This window comes from Schistocerca cancellata, chromosome 2 (assembly GCF_023864275.1).
Source record: "Schistocerca cancellata isolate TAMUIC-IGC-003103 chromosome 2, iqSchCanc2.1, whole genome shotgun sequence".
Classification (NCBI taxonomy): domain Eukaryota; kingdom Metazoa; phylum Arthropoda; class Insecta; order Orthoptera; family Acrididae; genus Schistocerca; species Schistocerca cancellata.
In genome coordinates, this window is record NC_064627.1 from 1,062,677,144 (window position 1) to 1,062,697,941 (window position 20,798).

At 45.6% G+C, this 20,798-nt stretch overlaps 1 protein-coding gene across 1 annotated transcript in view; it reads left to right on the plus strand.

Moving 5' to 3' along the window:
* The window catches only part of LOC126149548 (33 kDa inner dynein arm light chain, axonemal-like), a 126,622-nt gene that overhangs the window by 35,363 nt on the left and 70,461 nt on the right, over window positions 1–20,798 (plus strand). Inside the window, exon 3 of the mRNA XM_049915821.1 lies at window positions 1,425–1,557. Coding sequence (XP_049771778.1) covers window positions 1,425–1,557 — 133 coding nt within the window. The remainder of the gene's footprint in view (window positions 1–1,424; window positions 1,558–20,798) is intronic.

Here is a 20,798-nt window from a genome sequence, read left to right on the forward strand (position 1 = left end):
TGTTGATGACACAGGGTCCAGCATTGCAGCAGACAAATGCACCCGGTATGGCATAAGCTGGCACACCCCGTTTGCTTGGTTGTGCTGGCTCACAGGTGGGCTGCAAGCAGCATGGTAAACTCTGCCTCCAGCACTGGAATGCCCCATGGTGACGCATTCTCTGTCAAAGGGGCTGGCACACCATAGCAGTCAGGCTTACAACAGAGTACAGGAACAATGTTTTTTTCACTGCCTACACAACGTTGTGTGTGAACCAGAAATTTTAACGGCCTTCTGTCAGACCAAAAGTTGGTTAGGATTGTGAATCTGACTTCACTTTCCACTTTGTACATGTTGCAAAGCAGGATGGGTGGGTACAGGAAGGGAGGTGGCAAGGAAACACTTTGTATATTCTGAACTTATGGAATACAGAAGGCCTTGCCTTGTGGGCTGAGGTGAAGGTTGACTACCAGTCTTGGGTGGCAGAGATAAAAATAAGAGAAATAGGGGACAGAAGTGATAGCAGTTCACATTCATTTTATTGGTGGCTGGTCCTGATGAGCAAACACAGGGAAAGGGCACTAGGCTGTCCTCTCTGGATGAAGCCTGGAAACAGAGAGCATCTGCTCTGTCTGATTATAAGAGAGCAAAGCAGCTGCTCTCTGTGCCACAGGATCTTCCAGCAACCACGTACATGATTCACCTCCCATGCTATGTACTGGCTAATGGTGACATGTCACTGCCAGTTAATTCAGCAGAGATGCAGGAAAAGTGGTGACATTGGACTCAGCAACTTATACTGGACTCAGGCGGCTCTGTCCTAAAAGGCAGGCAGGCTTACACATTAGTGCTGGAGGAAGCTGCTGGGGAGGGGCATTTGTAAAAACTTGGCTGGAGCCTGGAAATAAAAAATTTAAAATAAATCCCTAAATATTCCTAGACTGGTGAGGGTATCTTGCACAATTCGTTACTTCTCTGTGTTATCCTGTTTCACACCACTAGGCACTCTGGTTGATATACTTCTCAGGTTCTTGCTTGTTCCTACACAGCTCTAGGCCTTCGTCCATTTATGTCTTTCTAGAGGTAAAGAAATGACTTGGTATTAAAAGATTAAGATCATTCACTTCATTCTGTCTGACTAGATTTGCTTCTGTCCTTCAACCCACCAAGCAGACATTTCTTGTATCCTTATATGTTCATTTCTATACTTTTTGTTTTTCTCTGCCAAATCTTTTCTCTTTACTCCAATAGGGAGAAATCTGTAGTTTGCTATGCTGCAATTTAGTAATCACTAGTTTGAACTGTCTTTGATCTGTCAAATTATCTCCTTGAGTATGAATATACATGTAAATTGACTTAAATTTGCTATTAGTGTATTATTTAAAATAATATAAAATGTGCTCTTTTCACAGTTTCTTAATGCACTTTTTCTTTGACCTGGGCAGGTGTCAGCTGCTAGAGCTGATCGTACGGATGCTGAGAGACTAAATGAAAAACTGAATTCTTTGCTACAAGAAAAACAGGCAAGACAAGTTGGTATCTGTCCAATGAGAAGAGAACTCTACTCTCAATGTTTTGGTCAGTCTAAAAACAATACTTATTTTAACTAGACACCTATTTAGAATTAATACAAAATTATGGACCAGAAATCTATAGGGAACTAGTTGATTACCAATACAGTTGGAGAGCCTCTGCATTGCTGTTGGAGTTAGGGGGAATACCAACTGGGCTGAGACATTAATGGAAATGTGGATTGAGGAGGTAGGTATGCTAGGGTGGTATGTGCAGTTGTGTAAAGCCACTATGCCATGGTGGTGTAGTGGTTGGTGCATCTGCTTAGTGCGCAACAGATCTGGGTTTGAATCCCGGCTTGGTACAAATTTTCATTCACCATTTCAGTCTGCATATATACATCATAGATGTCTGAGACTTGAAAGGTCTTTGGAAGCATATAAACTAGCTGTGAGGCTTTGAAAGCCCCAACGGTACCAACCAACCACTGTGTCACCCTCAGCCGATAGCCATAACTGGATGTGAATATGGAGGGGCATGTGATCAGCACATTTCTCTCCTGGCCATTGTCAGTTTTTGTTGCCAGAACTGCTTTATCTAAGTCAGGTACCTCAAGAATTGGCCTCACGAGGGCTGAGTGCACCCCATTGCCAACAGTGCATGGTAGACCCCAACAGTCACCCATCTAAGCTCTAACCCAGCCTGACAGAGCTTTAACGTCAGTGATCTGACAGGAACTGGTGTTACCACTGTGACATAGCCATCAGCTCTCTGAACCACATTGTTTCCTTTCATTAGAAACTCATCTCATTTCGCTTTTTATGCAGTTTTTTGCCTCAGGACAGTTAAAAACTGATGCCATTTTGCCTTTTATATGGTTGTTGGCGCAAGGACAATTAAATATTGGTATCATTTTGCTTTTTATATGGTTTTTAGCCTCAGGACACTTAAAAGCCGATTTTTCCCATCTGATGTGGTACAGCATTGCCACGGTGGGTGGGCTTACCTAACAAACATTGCCACGACTGTTGACTGTTAAACTTGTGCAATCATGCACATTGAACAGTAGGGATGGTGTAATGTGCAACTCAAAGCGTAGCTGTTGTATAGCGATTCTTCTGTCATTTGTAGCCAACACCATTTATCGTAAGGTGCTTGCAGTGCCATCTAGTGATAAAATATTTGTTAAATTTTGTTCCATGTTGTTTCCCCCGGTGTCAGTAATAATCTATTCAAATTTGATGTCATTCTGAGCTGTTCTTCTCTTTGTACAGCATTTTGAAACTGTAAGTTTAATTATGGGCACCCTGCGCACAACCTACATTTCCCTTTATATAAATTTTCCCCAAAAATCTCACTGCTGTCAACTTTGGGTTTTGACCAGCTCTATCTGTACCTAATATTATGTGAGCTTCACTGCTTTTTGAGAATGTTTCAAACTCCGGCACTTTGTTGTGAATGCTTTGGCAGTTAACTGCTAGGTTTTAATACTTATGCCTGTTAAGGGGCCTTTCTTTTAATCTTACACTGATACTTAAGGGCGTCCAATCGTCTGGACTGGATGGAGGGTTGCCTAATCTAAAAAGCATAGTGTGCACCTCACAGATAGTCAGCTACCTCAGTAGGAGCCTCTGACGTGTAGTGCACACATAACCCATTTATGTGAACCTATAGCTCTGAATCCAGTTGTGCAAATCCAGGAAGTCACGGCCTTGCTTGTCGCAGAACCTGTGCAGTCTTTGATTCAAGCTTCCCACTCAACTCATTACCAGAGGGTCACTGTCTGCTCTGGGGAAAACGCTGTAGATTGTGAGCTTCGTTGATACTCTATGAGCAACACTGGTATTCTCAACCTTCTCTGTGATTCACCATTGTGATGGAATGACCCAAGTATGGTCTTGGAGCCCCGATGACAGGCATTGTTTAGTCACAATCTGCAGTTGGTTACACTCTGTTCCCTCAATGGCTTCCAGAATAGCCTCTCAACTTGTTGAATGAGGCCCCCAAGAATTCCCACTTAGTTCACATTGTGTTCCTTACTATCCCTTACTGCCATTTCTTTAAGAGGGACCATTATCCACTGTACATTTATTCTGCTGTCAATTAATAGACCCCTACTCATTGTTTTTGCTACCATTAGACATGGGGCGTAACACTTTTCCCAACAGGAAAAATGAATCTCACTGGCTCAGTTTCGGTTTCAGTGGAAGACAGCTCTTCAGACTTGTTGATTAGGGGGTGGGTGTAGCTTTCCCTGGTCCCTGTCTCACCTGGACAGGACACCTAGACCTATCATTGACACACCACTCACAGTCAAGTGTATTTCCTGCAGAAGAGACAGTGTCTACAGGAGAGGATAGTACTTGAGATATCTTTGGTATCTCTAGTACATGGCTTAATGATAGCCTTCCCAGCACACACATTCTCAGCAACTTCCAGGTGATGACAGTAGTGATGATTTCAAGCTGCTTATGAACAGCAATTAATTCATCCCATCCAGAGAACAGCATACACAGTAGGGCTGCATTATGCCCGGTACAATGTTTTGCAGAACAGTAAACAAATAACTCCAAACTGAGCTTGCTGATTATCATTTAATTTGTGGCGTCGATCCACGGATCAATAGGCCAAAACATCATATGTATATTATGTCTTTGAGTTGGTCTTTGTTTTTGTATACTTCTGGGACCTCAGTTCCCGCCTAGTCTTCGACCTTTACGTTTGTCATGTAATAAAAGTATTGATGATTAGAAGAGAGAACCATGGTCATTACCTTACCACCTAGATATCCCCTTCAGTGGTGACCCCGAAGTTCGAATAATCCATCGAACCGAGTACAAAGTGACTACCGCGCCGGCTTCCACATTCCACGTGGACTTTCGTCCGCTACACAATGGCCTTCTACAACACGCCACCACCATCCAGTTTTCACCAGCAACAGCAACTAAATTCAAGCACGCCAGCTGTAGTCGGTGCACGATGTGAATTTCCGCAGTCCTATAGCCTCGAGAACCCAGGGACCTCGTCAGGTGCAGTGGTTTTGAATGTGGCGCTAGCGATCCCCGACTCCAGCTTTGTTAGCCCTGAAGTGTTTCAGTTTTAACCGCACAGCAGTACATGAAACCACTACACTCTGATACTGAACTTTAATGCAAGTACGGTAAATAGTGGTGAGCATAGTTTTCATAATGTGCAACAACAGGACGCCTTTTAGAATGTGCAAGCCCCACGTGTGTGTCACTCCGCACCAGTTGCACACTACATGAATGACATTCGCCAGCCTGTTACTCCGAGTGTTCATCAGTGCAGTAATTTGAGCGCATCAGGTTCCATAAAGCTCATCAATGACTCTGTGATGGACAATTTCGCTGCAGATGTGGAGGACCAATTGTATAATAACTTGTCGAGCAACCGCCGTGACTACTTTGACCTTCAGCCGCAACAACCGGTCCCGCTTCGCTCCATGCTGGGCTTCCTGCTAATGGATTTCACTTCTCCTCCAGCTACTATGAACACAGCCGGTACGTCTGCTTCCTCTCTACCACCCTCATGACGCAGAATTAACTTTGACTTGCCTACAGCTGCATCCGCGAATGGCTGCCCGCATTCTTCGACCACCAGTTCGTCGAATCTACCTAAACTCCCGGCATTCAAACCTGCCCACCCAGAATTCTGGTTCAACCTGGTCAAGCAAACTTTCAGTGTCTGTGCAGTTGATGGCAACGCCCCTTTCACATGCCTCATGAACCACCTCCATGACCGTCTCGACTTAATTTATGACCTGGTTACGTCACCTCCTCCAAACGAGAAGTACGCTACAGCTAAACAAGCAATACTGGAACATGTCTCCAAGACAAGAAGAGAAAACGTTCGACAGCTCGTCTATGAAGAACGCCTTAGTGACAGATCTCTGTCCCAGCTGTGGCGATGCCTTCGACTTCTCGTCAGTGAATGCGACATGCCAGACGCCACACTCACTGAGATGTGGACAGAAAAGCTGCCTCTGTCTGTCCAAATGGCCATCTCTGCCTAAGAAGATAGACCAAATAGCGAACGCTTGCGTGCCGCCGACCAAGCTGACTTCACTCTACTATGTGAACGCCGTGCCCAGCAGTCTGGCAGCTAAGTCAGTTTCCAACCACAACCAGGGCCCCAATGTGGACGCCCCACTAAACCTAAGTCTGTCAAGCTCACCGCACTACCGGCACCTTCACATCCGCACAACAACAGCACATCTGACTCCGCGGAAAATTCTGGGCCACTGCCGTCTGATCACTCGTAGGTGCAGACGTCCACCCATAAATACTGTTTCTTCCATGCAAAATTTGGGGAACAAGCATGCAGTTGTAAACCGCCCTGCTCCTACCAAAACTTCAACCGCAAGTAGGCAGCAGCGCCACCTCCTGCGACGTAAACAACAGACGCCGTCCCACGCTCCATTCGGTGTCCAACACTAATGCTTCGAATGGACGAGTCTATGTCCATGACTTGAACTCTGACACAAACTTTTTCATCGACACGGGCGCAGATGTTTCCCTACTTCTACCTTGTCTTGCTACAGAAAACATCCGACTACACAAAACTGTCCTACATGCAGTAAACTCATCTAGTTTGTTGTGCTTAGGTTCTACTTCATATGCGGTGTCCCTCTTGCCTGAGTGCAACCTGAAGTGGTCCTTCCTGGTGGCTGAGATCGACAATCCCATTTTGGGCATTGACTTTCTGTGACACCACAAACTGTGGCCTGACCTCGTCAAGAATACAGTGTTCTACCACCCTATGCAGGAACACATCCTGTGTGCTTCGTCAAGTGTCAATAGTACTGCTAAACAGGTCCACCTGGCTAGGAAGTGTAACAACCCCTCCTCCGAGCTCTTGTCATGGACCAATAAGTGGCTCACAGAGAGTGTCGAGTCTACACGCCTGCGCTTGGAACAACTTGAGCTATGCCATCACCTCAACGACTTGAGTAACGAGTTATCTTCAGCACGGCAGCAGCTTGCAGCAGACAACGCCTCGGCAACACACAAGGTTAGTTGGTGCCACTACAGTGTTCTCACGCCCGAGTGCATTTGTGACCGTGTGCCACATAAACTGTACAGTGTCCGTGCCCCCACCAGCTCTAACTGTGTTAATTCTAGCGCACATTCATCCTCCTCCTTGCTTGGGCAGCTAACTTCCCAGGCGCAGGTTAATGTTTTTGATTTACTGCCATCAGCTGTTCATTCGCGCCCGCTACCGCCACCAAGCTTGACAGTGGCACCCTCGGTAACTAATAAACAGTGTACCAACCTTGTTTCGCGTAGCTCACTCACTTGTTTGTCACTCCCAGCCACCAAACAGTTGGCACTTACGCAAACTTTTGCCATCCGTGCCACAACCCAGCCTAGCGGCCGCCGCGCACCCTATACCGCAGACAGTCGCCTCGGGTATCACATCCACATTTCCATGGTTACAGACGGCATCGCCCACAAACATCGCTTGCAAGACAGACCGCCAATCTCTTGCCGACCACGCCGTCTCAAACCAGAACTCATGAAAGTGGCTCGCGAACAAATAGACGATCTCTTAACAGCCGGCGTCATTGAACCATCTGCCGGCTGCTGGGCCTCGCCTATCCACTTAGTCACAAAAAGCGATGGCACCTGGCGTATGGTTGGTGACTATACTGAGTTGAACTCTCGTACTATCATAGACAAGTACCCGGTTCCTAACGTCACAGATTTTAACCATGCTCTTGCAGACGCCAAATATTTCTCGTTAGTGGACTGTAGGAGGGCCTATCATCAAATTCCGATGGCACCAGAGGATATTGAAAAGACAGCTGTTACAACTCCTTTCAGCCTTTTCCAGTACTGGTTCATGCCCTTTGGCCTCCGCAATGCTGCACAAACTTGGCAGAGATTCATAAACAAGGTGTTGTTTCATCTGGATTTTTGTTTCGTTTACTTGGACGACAGTCTTATTTTCAGTCCTACTTTGCAAAAGAACAAGGAACAGTTGCAGATTGTTAAAGACACACTTACTGCTGCCGGTGTTGAACTGAATAATTATGTCATAAAAGAAACAAGACATCAGAGGATACTCCAAGACCGTCGGAATTTCGTGAACCATACTAAAATGCATAGTTCGCCATAAAGCGCACATTCTTATCTGCAGATTTCCAACGATGTAGGCCTCGATCTGATATTAAGCTTTTCGGTATGGTTTTCGGGACGTAAATTTTCTTGGAGTGCCAGTACTGTATTATCTCAGGTTTGGTTCTTTATTATGGAATAATGCCATACATGCTAGAAGATGAAAAGTGCACTTTAAATGCAGCGAACAGTTGAAACTAGCCAATAGTGTGGAATTAAACACTTCGTTTCAAATAAATGTACTGCCTCAGCAGGAAAGGTTAATAAAAAGCCAAATTTCTTTAGCAAACCGACAAAAATGACTTCATTGTTCTTCAAGGCGATTAATGCTTGACTGTCAGAAAGGTAGAAATAAAATAAAATCCGAAACTAGTAACATATTTTAGCCTTCTGTAATTATGTGAATGTATTTTAATTCACTTGACAGCGCACAGCCACAGAAATCCGCCTTGTTTTCATTGGACGTGAGAGCAATAAACGAAGAGGAAACAGAAAAATCACTAAATGTAAACACGAGTCACGTGGAGACTAACCCCCCAGCCCCAACTATAACTCAGACTGTTCTGCACATCAGAACGTTAAAAATTAAAAAAAAAAGACTTTTCAAAAATAAGTTCATTTTTTAGCGCACATCTTTCTGAATAGTCTGATACATAAAACAATAATTATCGAGGAAATGTAAGACATGTTATTTGGTCTTACGTGTGCCGAAGGGCAGTGCCACGCTCTTCACACAGCATTCTTCTATCGCACGTCACTGTATTTCGCTCTGTGGAATTGAAACGTGTATATTTTGTAATGGACGCCATAAAACTATTTAAGGACAGTGGAAATTAAAATGTCCTGTAGTGCCTCTCCTGCTCCCAGTCAGCCGGTATGACATCCTGCCCCTCTTTCTTTTCTTATTTTTTCTTTTTTTTTTTAAAAAAAAAAAAAAAGAATCGCAATTAATACTGGATGGGATTATTTGTAACCGGCAGAACAAGAACTCTTCAGAAAATCTGGACTCTCTATTGCCTATTAGCTAATAACCTGCTTTTCTGTGTGACATAAAATTAAATATAGGATACCTAAAACCAGTATAGACAAGAGACAGGCAAGACAGTACACATTTCTTCAATCCTTAGGTCCTAGTGATTTTTCTCTCTAAACTTGCTACAGCTTTCCTTTCTGTGAAAGAACTATTACCTTATCAAAGTTCGTCAAACGTTTTGCTACAAGAAAAATCGAAATGTCGTCGTCTAATACTGAAAAAGCTGTTAATACAAATAGTACCCACTGGTGTGGTTTCTCGATCTGATTACGTCTATTTTGTCACTGTATGCTGGATAAAACAAAATAGGCCTTTCTAATATTACAGCAATTGTAACACACACCAAATAAGCTAGACTGTTTTGGCAATAATGATAATTTTTATAGTACGACAATATAATTCATGAAGTACCAATACAAAATACTATTTGGTCTACTACAGTCAAAAAGCTTCATGTTAGGAAATAGTTTATTATGCACTAGACCGAAAAGTAGTATAAATTTGGAATCATCATATTCTTCCATAATTTCTGTGATGTCCCCGTTTCTTCTCCTTCCTCGTTCTAATAAACAATCTTATCACTAATTCTGTAACTATTCCTATCACTGTCAAAATTCATTCTCTGGTTAACTTTACTAACCCTGCCACAATCACCGGTTTAATTATCCAGCAATTATTCTCTGGTCAGGCATGGTCGTACAACGCGTTTTCCGCGCAACTCCCAGAATGGAACTTAAGCAGCTGCTAGCTGGAGACTACAACTGGCCCTGTCTAATGTAGCGATCTGGCCAACTATTTTCTGTCAGAATTTCACTTTCTTGGATACACCAAGAAGATAATACATGATCTTTCTTACCTGTTAGTCGGTTATTTCCACTCTGGTAGTCGGAATGTATGGATTTCGATAGTAATTATAACAACGCTAAACATTTGCAAACAGAATCAACCACATAAGCAAGCAGCAGCTGGCACTCACCGGTTCGGCTTTATTCCGCTCAACTCTATCGCCCCGTCCCGTTTTGTCTGCAGTAAAGTTCATCTCTAGATTCGACGAGGATTCCCCTGGCAGAGACATCACATACACTATGCACGCATTCCAAAATCAACTTGTAATTCATTCAGAAATCAACTTAGAAGGTGTTCAAAAATGTCCAAAAACCAGCAGGGGTGCGTTTCAAAATTAGATGAATAATCGATTGGCCGATGTGCACTGGATGCTAGGCGCTTTGTGAAACAAGGTTTTTTTTCCTCAAGAATATGAATTTGCCACGTGACTCCGAAATTTCCGACCGGTTCAGATACCCCGGTTTGCCCCTCCCAGATCCGGGCCTGCAGCGCACGCGTGAATATAGCAGCTTGGACGCGCCAGTAATATTTTTCCGGGTACCCCACGTGGCTGGTTGCTGCTACTGCCGCTTACACAGCCAACAGCCACATTTCTGTAGCCAGCAGCGGGAGAAGAATCTAATGTAAACAGTTGTGACTTCACGCTCATCGGAGGCAATTGTTGTTATGAAGCATTGCATAGTCTTCCTAAAGCCTATGACACATTTTGCTGTTGGCAGACGCTTCTACGTGCACTGTCTTCTTTTATATGGCGCCTTTCCTTTGCAATTCAAGTTTTATTTTCGTTTTTTCTCTCGTTCATGTTTTAATGCTGTAGTATTATTCTGCAGTAGCGGGATACAGTAATATCCTTTGTTAGAGTTTCGGTTCTTACCAGTCAAAATTACAAAAATTTAACTGAAAATTAAAACAACGAAAAATTCCTGGAATTCTAAAAAATTCCCGGGTTTTTCCCGGTTTTCTCCCGGATGAAAAAATTCCCAGGTTTTTCCCGGATCTCCCGGTTGTCCCGGGCCGTATACACCCTGTAGAAAGCAACGCCGATTTCAGCTGGCGAAAGGCGCGTTCGCATTCCGTCAACCAGACGAACGGAACACCTTTACGGCGTAAGCGATGAAGCGGAGCTGAAATGGAAGAGGCATGGGGGATATAGCAATGGTAATAATTTTTTTTTACCCAGCACACTCTGTAGCTGCTTCAAATTCTGCGGCGAATGCAAGTCTTGTATGGCACGGTGGTGCTCTGGACTGGGATGTATGACTTGGGCATTGATTACATGTCCCACATATGGCAAGTCACGAGCAAAAAACACACATTTGTCCTTCCGCAAGCGAACACCATTTTGTCGCAAGACCTGAAATAATGTTCGGAGGTTGGCTAAATGTTCGTCTGCTGTCTTTCCGGAGATCACAATATCGTCCAGATAGTTTGCTGCAGTAGGGACCGACGCACAAACAGTTTGTAAATATTGCTGAAATAATGCAGGGGCGGATGCACACCCGAATGGCAGTCTTTTGAATCGATACAATCCAAGATGCGTGTTAACCACCAATACGCGCTGGGATTCTTCGTCCACCGGTATTTGCAAGTACGCATCTGCTAGGTCCAACTTTGAAAAATATTTACCCGGGCACAGTTTGTCAAAAAGATCTTCCAGGCGGGGTAAAGGAAAAGTTGCAGTCACAAGTTGTGGATTCACTGTTGCCTTGAAGTCCACGCAAAGTCTCAATTTTCCGGAAGGTTTTTGCAAAATTACTAAGGGTGAAGCACAGAGAGAAGCCTGCCCATGTTCAATTACACCTTGTGATTCTAAATCATTTAATGTTCTTGCGACCTCATCACGCAATGTGTGGGGAACATTGCGCGCTCTGAAAAATTTCGGTTGCGCGTTTACTTTCAATTCCAAATGTGCTTCATAGTTCTTAGCGCAACCAAGGCCCGGTGCAAAAATGTCTGCAAATTCTTCACATAGACGAGAAACACTGGCTGAAGGCACAGTCTGGTTCACTGGTAGGACCTGATTGACTATAGACAAGTTAAACAACTGAAATAAATCTAAACCTAACAAGTTCACCGCAGAAGAAGAACGGAGAACGTAAAATGACACAAGTTTTGTTTGTCCCTTGTATGTTGCAAGAAGGCTGCACTGTCCTAACACAGGGATCTGCTGTCCTGAATATGTAGTTAGCATAACGTTTGCGGCACGCAACGGAGGTTTGCCCAGCTGTTTGTACGTGTCTTTATTGATCAATGAAACTGCAGCTCCGGTATCGAGCTGGAATGGTATCACATTGCCATTAAGTTCCAAGTCTACAAAAAGTTTATTGTCGTGCTGACGACAAGAGCGACTGTTTCATGCAACGTGAACTGTTTCTGGGACAGAAGCACTTGCGACTTGACGGGATTTCCGTCGATGTCGACGCACACTTTTTGTGGGATGAACACAGTCACTGTTGGAGAGAGAAGCACTGGACAGAGTGGCATTAACGACATGGATTTCCATGGGCAAAGGTTCATGAGCCCGAGTATTCTTGGTTCAATTCCAGCGCGAAGCAAAGGGCGTGGAATGTTTGTGAGTGTCCGATTTGAGCTTTTTCTGGCAAACACTTTGAACATGACCTTTGTTATACAGAAAAAGCAAATAGCTTGGCGTGACGGGCAATTCTCACGCGAATATCTAGTTGCACACCGCGGGCATGATTTCACTGCATATGCATGCTGGCGCGGCACACGTGGCTGCGCGGATGTGCACGAAGGCTGTTTACAGTTCCGTGCAGCTCACCCGGCGGGCCGGTTAGTGTGACACACGGCTGGCGAAGTTTCAAATGATTCCTGAGCAAAGTCAAGTGTGTCTTGCCTATCCAATATGTCCATCACTTGTTGAAGGGAGGGATTGACTAGTTTCAAAATCTGTTCCTGTATACGAACATCAGAAACGTTCTGTGCAATTGCATCACGCACCATAGTATCTGAATAAAGGAGTCCACATTCACGCTCAAAAGCACAAGTAAGGCCTTGCAAAGTTGCAACCCACTCCCGATTAGTCTGACCGGCCGTACGTTTTGTAGGAAAGAACGTATACCTTTTTGCAACGACATTGACTGATTCCTTGAAATAGGCATCTAAAGCAGACAAAATTTCTTCGTAGGACAGAGTTGCTACGTCGCGTCGGGGAAACAATTTCACTATCACTCTGTACGTCTGGACGCCGACACACGATAATAAGTGAGGCTGCCGCTCATTACCTTGAATTCTGTAGGCGGCGAGATGGAATCCAAATTGGCGTGACCACTCCGTCCAGCTTTCCACTTCCGCATGAAAATTACGGAAAGGTGGTGGAACTGCGTGTTGTGGCTGCGGTAGCGATGAAGCGGCGGCGGCCGCATCGTTTTGCATTGCACAGTGACCCTGGACGAGCTGTCCAAGGGCATCCAATAAGGCCTGCGTCTGCTGATTCTGCAAGCGATAAAATTCGAACCGTACATCTGGAGATTGTGGCGAAGCCATTACACAAGTAAATTAGGGCAAAGCAAGTATAAAGAACAAGATCCTTTTGGAGACTCGTCGCCAAATATGTTGTGTCTAGACACGACAGCCTAGACACAATGAGAGGAAGCCGAAAGGCACGCGCTTAAACTCACGCAGGCTGGCGTGAGGTCTGAAACAGGATATGTAATGAATGCTATAAAGAAAAGTACTTAGCTTCTGGAATACTTAACTTTAATCCACATTTGTAGAACATCGCTCTTGATGATACATTAATAGAATCTCATATCTATACTGGTAATGGCGCCTTGCTAGGTCGTAGCAAATGTAGCTGAAGGCTATGCCAACTATCGTCTCGGCAAATGAGAGCATAGTTGTCAGTGAACCATGGCTAGCAACATCGGCTGTACAACTGGGGCGAGTGCTAGTCAGTGTCTCTAGACCTGCCATGTGGCGGCGCTCGGTCTGCAATTACTGACAGTGGCGACACGCGGGTCCGACGTATACTAGCGGACCGCGGCCGTATTAAAAGCTACCACCTAGCAAGTGTGGTGTCTGGCGGTGACACCACAGGCTGAGTACTTTTTTTGAGCACCGTTCAGCTTCTTACAAAAGAACTGCAAAGGAGAGGTAGTATCTCCGACGGTTTGGCTGAGGACAGCACCTACTAAGGTATCACTGGCATCCGCGGCAATAAAAAATGTAGTGTCCAGATGCGGGTGGGCAACAGTCACTGCATTTGCTAGTAGGTTCTTCAGTTTGTCAAAAGCTTGTTCCATGGCAGGGGTCCAGGGGACTGGGTGGATACCGGTCGTATTTTTGCCAGCAAGGGCGTCTGTTAGGGGAGCATGAACCTCGGCTGCGGCTGGCAAGTGCTTCCTATAACAGTTAACTGTTCCAATGAATCTGCACAGCTCCTTAAACGAGTGAGGGCATGGCAAGGAGGAGTGAGGCCCTTAGCTGACACGATGCAGACTAAGAATCTTACCGTAGTCTGGTGAAACTGGAGCTTCTGTAAGATCTTTTAAAGTTTTACACGTACGAACATACGGGGTGACGCCTCCTATCTAGCGCTGTCTGGCAACTGCTGAGATGAATCTAACAGTTGTTCGAAAAGTGTTATTATCAAAGTAAATTTGTCTTTTACGCAAGATGAACTATGTGCGAAAATGTACGATGAATTTCTTGAATCACAGAGCGTTTGCTCTTTTTTAAAAATCAACTCTTTGATGACGAGCCATTTAGAAGAATTTCGAGCCCAGAAGATAAGAGATTTATTTCGGTATTAAAAATTTTACTGGTGTATTTGTGTGATGTATGTTAATGTGTAACATGCGCTAAACAGATTAACATTATATGTGAAAACTTAGTTTCTCTTGCAGCTTTTAATCTTAGCGACAAATACTGTGTGTGAAAGCTTTTCTTTTCTTGTAGCAACACTACGTATATTAACTTAAACCATTCTCTTTTCCTGTTGGTGGAATTCGAATATATACTTTCGTAATACGAAAATATGCAGTGTACATGTTGGTGCGCGTCAAAGATCTTTCCGAGATGCGTTTTTTCCCCTGAGTTTCTTTTTCTAAAGTGCCGAGAATTTCTACGCTGCTGTATAAAACTATATCCATTCAAAGGGTTGATAAGTATAACAGTTCAGACGGAAAGTATACTGTTACTTAACACGGAAAAACTGTATTTTCACCCGGGAGAAAATGTATTTTTAACCGGGAGACCCGGGAAAAATCCGGGAATTTTTTTTCCTTGTCCATGTATACACCCTGTTTCTACTACTTGCCTTACGCCATTCGATCCCCAGAAACCCCTTTTGTTGATGGTAGATGCATCCGATTTCGGGATCGGTGCTGTGCTTGCGCACAAAGATGGTTCGCACAATCGCCCTATTGCCTTTGCGTCCAAATTGACGTCGTCTGCGCAAAGAAATTATTCACAGATAGAGAAAGAAGCTTTGGCTCTCGTGTTTGGTGTTACCAAGTTTCATGATTTCTTGTATTATGGTCGTCACTTTACCATCATCACAGACCACAAACCTTTGACACTGCTTTTTCATCCGAACAAGCCTGTATCTCCACGTACAGCGCAGAAATTCATTCGCTGGTCTATTTTCCTCTCGCAGTACCGCTACGATATCTTGTATCGGTCCATTGCTAAGCACAGAAACGCCGATGCGTTGTCCCGTTTGCCTGTTGCTGAGGATAGAGCATTCGATTCTTTCGAACTTGCTTGCATGTTCATTGATGCGGAAACCGATGACGTGGTCGAATCGTTTCCGATTCATTTTCGTCGTGTAGCTACAGCCACAGCAGCTGACCCTGTCCTTGCTACCGTTTTGCGTTTTGTTGCTACGCAATGGCCCTTGTCAAAGTCATGGATCGAGGATCCGTTGGTTCGCCGTTTTTTTGCTCACAAGGAGAGACTTTTTGTACGACGTGGTGTTTTGCTGTTGCGTTCTGATAATGATCAGTCCAGGGTCGTGGTCCCACGTTCATTACAGTCCTCTGTCTTAAAGCTTCTCCACCAAGGACATTGGGGTATAGTGCGCACGAAACAACTTGCTCGTCAGCACTGTACTTGGTTCGGAATCGATGCTGCGATTCTGAATATGTGCTCTTCTTGCATGGCGTGTGCCGAACAACAGTCCGCACCACCGCGGAAATTCTTTGCATGGCCAAAAGCCACTTCCCCTTGGCAACGCTTACACATAGATTTTGCTGGTCCATTCTGGAATGCTCGATGGTTGGTTGTGGTCGATTCCTTCAGTAATTTTCCTTTTGTTGTCAGGATGTCTTCCACGACGTCATCTGCCACCATTCAAGCATTGTCCACTATCTTTTGCATTGAAGGTCTTCCACAGACTATTGTTTCCGACAATGGCCCACAATTCATGTCCTCAGAATTTCAGTCATTCTGCACGGCCAATGGTATTCCACATCTGACATCCGCGCTGTTTTCGCCTCAGTCAAACGGTGCCGCTGAACGATTGGTCCGGACTTTCAAGTCACAGATGTTAAAGTTGAAAGAGTCGCATTCTCGGGAGGACGCGTTATTGCTCTTTTTGTCTTCGTATCGCTCTCAGCCCCGAGATGGTCGCTCACCGGCTGAGTTGCTCCACGGTCGTCCTCATCGAACCTTGATGTCTTTGCTGCATCCGCCGCATCAGGTTCCTGTGCAGCGGCAGACACTTGCTTTTGCCCCTGGCGACGTTGTATACTATTGCAATTATCGCGGTTCATGGCGTTGGCTTGCAGGGCGCATTCTTCGCTGCCTCGGCCGCGCGATGTATCTGGTTTTGGAGGCCTCTGGTGAGGTGCGTCGGCATCTCAATCAGCTGTGCCTCTGTCGTCGCACGGGTTCTGCCGCTCCCAGTCTGCTTTCAGCGACGGTGCCATCCGGTCAGCGCCCTGGGGACCCATCTACTGGCTCGCCTCATCCCCAGGTGTTACCGACACTGCCTTCCATTTTGCCCCATGGCGACGCGCCGCCACTGCCGCTGCCGCCGCCTGTTCTCCCGCCGGCGATGCCCGCAGTGGACGCGTCGCTGCAACCGCCGGGCGCCTCCCTGGGTCACGCGCCGCCGTTACCTTCCCGTGACCAGCTGTCCTCCGCCAAGGAACTCTTGCCCGCTCTGGACCATCTGTTGTCTTCGCCCGTCGGGTGCTCCGACTCGATGGAGATCGACCCTTCGGCCCCTCCTGACTATCTTCGGGTGCATACCCCGCATGTTGGCGTGCACCCTGGACTAGGTTTTCAGGCGTTTCCTGGCTCCCCTCGGACCGAATTGCCGGGTGCGGGTGGCACAGCCTCGCCTGTTGTTAGGCTCCCCACCTCGTTGCATACGTCAACATGGGGTCCTCCCCACGGCGGGCAGAAGCCTTATAACACCACTGTTCGCCGATTTGCGGGGGAGGAATGTGGTGTCACCGCCAGACACCACACTTGCTAGGTGGTAGCTTTTAAATCGGCTGCGGTCCGCTAGTATACGTCGGACCCGCGTGTCGCCACTGTCAGTAATTGCAGACCGAGCGCCGCCACACGGCAGGTCTAGAGACACTGACTAGCACTCGCCCCAGTTGTACAGCCGATGTTGCTAGCCATGGTTCACTGACAACTACGCTCTCATTTGCCGAGACGATAGTTAGCATAGCCTTCAGCTACATTTGCTACGACCTAGCAAGGTGCCATTACCAGTATAGATATTGAGATTCTATTAATGTATCATCAAGAGTGATGTTCTACAAATGTGGATTAAAGTTAAGTATTCCAGAAGCTACATACTTTTCTTTATAGCATTCATTACATATCCTGTTTCAGACCTCACGCCAGCCTGCGTGAGTTTAAGCGTGTGCCTTTTCGTGCCGAGGTTGAGGGTAGGGACTTCTACATTTTAACCGACCATAAACCTTTGCTTGCTGCTGTAAAGAACCCCCTGACTGACCCTCCATCTAGACGCTTCCGTCATGTGGACTTTATATTGCAATTTACCTCTGACATACGATACATCAAGGATGCAGATAATGTGATCACAGATTTTTTGTCTTGTGTTGGTGCTCTCACAACTCTGATAGATCTCTCTAACTTGCCACAGCTGCAGTCTGCCGACACGGACGCTATGGACCTTATTCCCGATCACAGCTCATCACTCAAACCTATGCGATCCACCTTTCCCGGTGTCATAGGTGAGGTTTGATGTGACGAATCAACTGGTACGCTGTGTCCCTTCATACCCAAACCTCTACAGAGACAAGTGTTCGACAAATTACACAACCTAGCTCATCCAGGTGTGAGAGCCTCTACCAGACGTATTTCAGAGCGACATGCGACGCGACTGCCAAGCCTGGGCCCGTGCCTGCATTCCGTGCCAACAAAGTAAAGTTTTGCGGTACACATCGCCCCCACTAGGCAGCTTCACCGCTCCTCCCAGTCACTTCCAGCATGTTCACATCGACTTGGTGGGTCCTCTCACCCCTTCTGAAGGTTACAGATACGTGCTATCTATTATAGACAGAACCTCTCGTTGGGTGGAAGCTGCCCCGCTACCCAATATTACATTCGAATCAGTGGCGCGATCCTTCATAGACACTTGGATTTCATGCTTTGGCTGCCCTGTTTACTTGGCGACCGACCAAGGCCATCAATTTGAGTCTGCCTTGTTTTCTGAGCTATGTAGTCTGTGCGACATCAAGAAAATTCATTCAACAGCATACCACCCCCAAAGCAACGGCCTCGTGGAACGTTGGCATAGGACGCTTAAGACAGCCCTATGTTGCCATGGCCTCCTTTGGACGGAAGTCCTGCCATTCGTCTTACTCGGTTTGCGGACCACTTTCGAGGAAGACATTAAAGACTCAGTGGCCGAGTTCATCTATGGCCAGTCCCTCAGACTGCCAGGCGAACTTGTTGCTCCTACTCCAGTCGCCAAACTGTCCAAACTGCCATCCTTGGTAGAACAGGTGAGGTTACACTGTAACGAGCTTCAACCCCTGCCCCCTTCCAGCCACACTCCGCCGCACACATATGTTCCCAAGGCGCCTGACACTGGCGAATTTGTGTTCCATTGCGACGACACTGTAAAAGCCCCATTACAGCCCCCTTACACAGGCCCGTACAGAGTTGTCAAACGAACCAGTTACACAGTGGACATCGTAATGAAGGGCTCAGTATCTACTGTCTCCCTTAACAGGGTTAAACCTGCTCGCGTCGAGTTTTCCCCTACATCACCCACCGTTGAAGAGACCATGCTCTCTGGCCACCCTCAGTCTTCATCCTCTGCTCATGATTGAAGTAAACTCACTCCTACACCGGCCCCGTCAATGAGCCCACACTCATTCCGGGGTTTTCTGCCTCCCAGCTCCCATAGCAGAGGACCCAGCTCCCACGGCTCTAATATAACAGTTCCATCTTTGTGCGACAGCACACCGCACCGCCCTTCTAACCGGTGCAGCCCGCAGTTTCCCGCCACGCCCACTCAGACCTCACCATCTGACACTCACCCCTCTACTCACAACACACCGCCCTCACCATGCTACGGTTTCCCCACCCCACTGGGTCAGCATACCTCTCCATTAGCAGGCGCCACTTATGAGTTCTTTACCCACGTTCATCCTAATGACATTTGTGGTTTAACTGTCATTGTTAGTGGTGATACCGCATTAGTGCTGCTTGCGTGTGACAATTCGTGTGACTCGTTAGGTGGTGTGCCACAACATGTAGTGAAGCGTTTCAAAATCTCTCGAAGTGCTACGTATGGCAACCTACATGCTTACATTAGGCCAAGTGGAAAGATGATCATTAGGTTCCCTGCCGACAACACCCTTCCACACCAGCGCTCCCGCACCAGCCGACGGCTACGACCGGCGATGTCACTTCAAGACTTCAGCATCAGCATTCCAGGATTTGCTCCATGCTCTCCTCCCACACGGCCCGTGCTGTTAGACATGGAGGAACTCAGTGTAACCCACTTAAACTCTCGTCAACCCCCCCCCCCCTCTCCCCACCTTCAGGTACATACTCCATACTGAAGGGGGGGGGGGGGGGCTTTGTGGCGTCAATCCACGGATTGATAGGCCAAAACATCATATGTGTATTATGTCTTCAAGTTGATCTTTGTTTTTGTATACTTCCGGGACCTTAGTTCCCGCCTAGTCTTCGACCTGCATGTTTGTCGTGTAATAAAAGTATTGATGATTAGAAGAGAGAACCGTGGTCATTACCTTACCACCTTGATATCTCCTTCAAATTTATAGGCCTGATTCATTACAAATATTACCAGTGGACTTTTAGAACTGAAGTGATTAACAGCCAAAACGGAATATCTCCTTTGACAACAGAAAAACTGGGTACAAGATTTACTGTGTCATTGAAATGTGTTCCATTTTATGGTCGTTAACAGACTCGACAATAGCATTCATCTATGACAATTACAGACAATATGCACTGCTGTTAAAAAAGAAAACTAATGTGACATGACATACTCGTTATTTGCAGCAGTTGTAAATCGCAAACGCTGGTTTCATTCCCATACACACTTCTAGTGATGCACAAGTATTTGTTCCTGACAATTAGTCAAAATCGTATCAAGTTTGGTTGAAATTACTCAATACATTCCAGACTTATCCTGAAAAACAGACACACTCACACACACAATAACATTATTAATATTGGTACATGAAAGCATATAATGCAAGGAAGTTACCTACTCACCTTATAGTTCAGGTTGTGAATGGTTCACAGGCACACAAAAAATATTGAAAATTTTGTCCCAGGACATGTACATGGCTGAAACATTTTAGTACTTTGGAAACTACATAATGGTTTGAAAAATTGTTAGATTGTGTTGATTTGGATGAGCTATTTGTTTTCACAGTAATGTGGTTTATAAAGTATGTGGTGGGTTAATAAAAAGTTGAAGTTCATGGAACCGTTTGGTATTGTATACATGCGTTAGGAATTACCAATTTACAAGTACATTTGCCATATTGAAAAGTATTGTAATTTTAGCAGATTCTTAATTATTTGCTTAATTAATTAATAAAGGGTGTCATTTAGTACAGAAAAAGTAAGGCAGCAAAAGTATAGTGACAAACTTGTGAATCAAACAAGCATAGTGGCACAAAAGGCAACAGTAGTTTTGGACGCGTCCAGGGTTTTATAGCAACTATCTCACAAGTTACTTTCAGGAAACTGAAATAGTTTACTATAAATAATGGTCCAGAGTTTTCTAATGAGTAGCATCCTTCCTCTGCGAACTAATGATTAACTCCTTCAAATACATTCAGTACATATTGTTG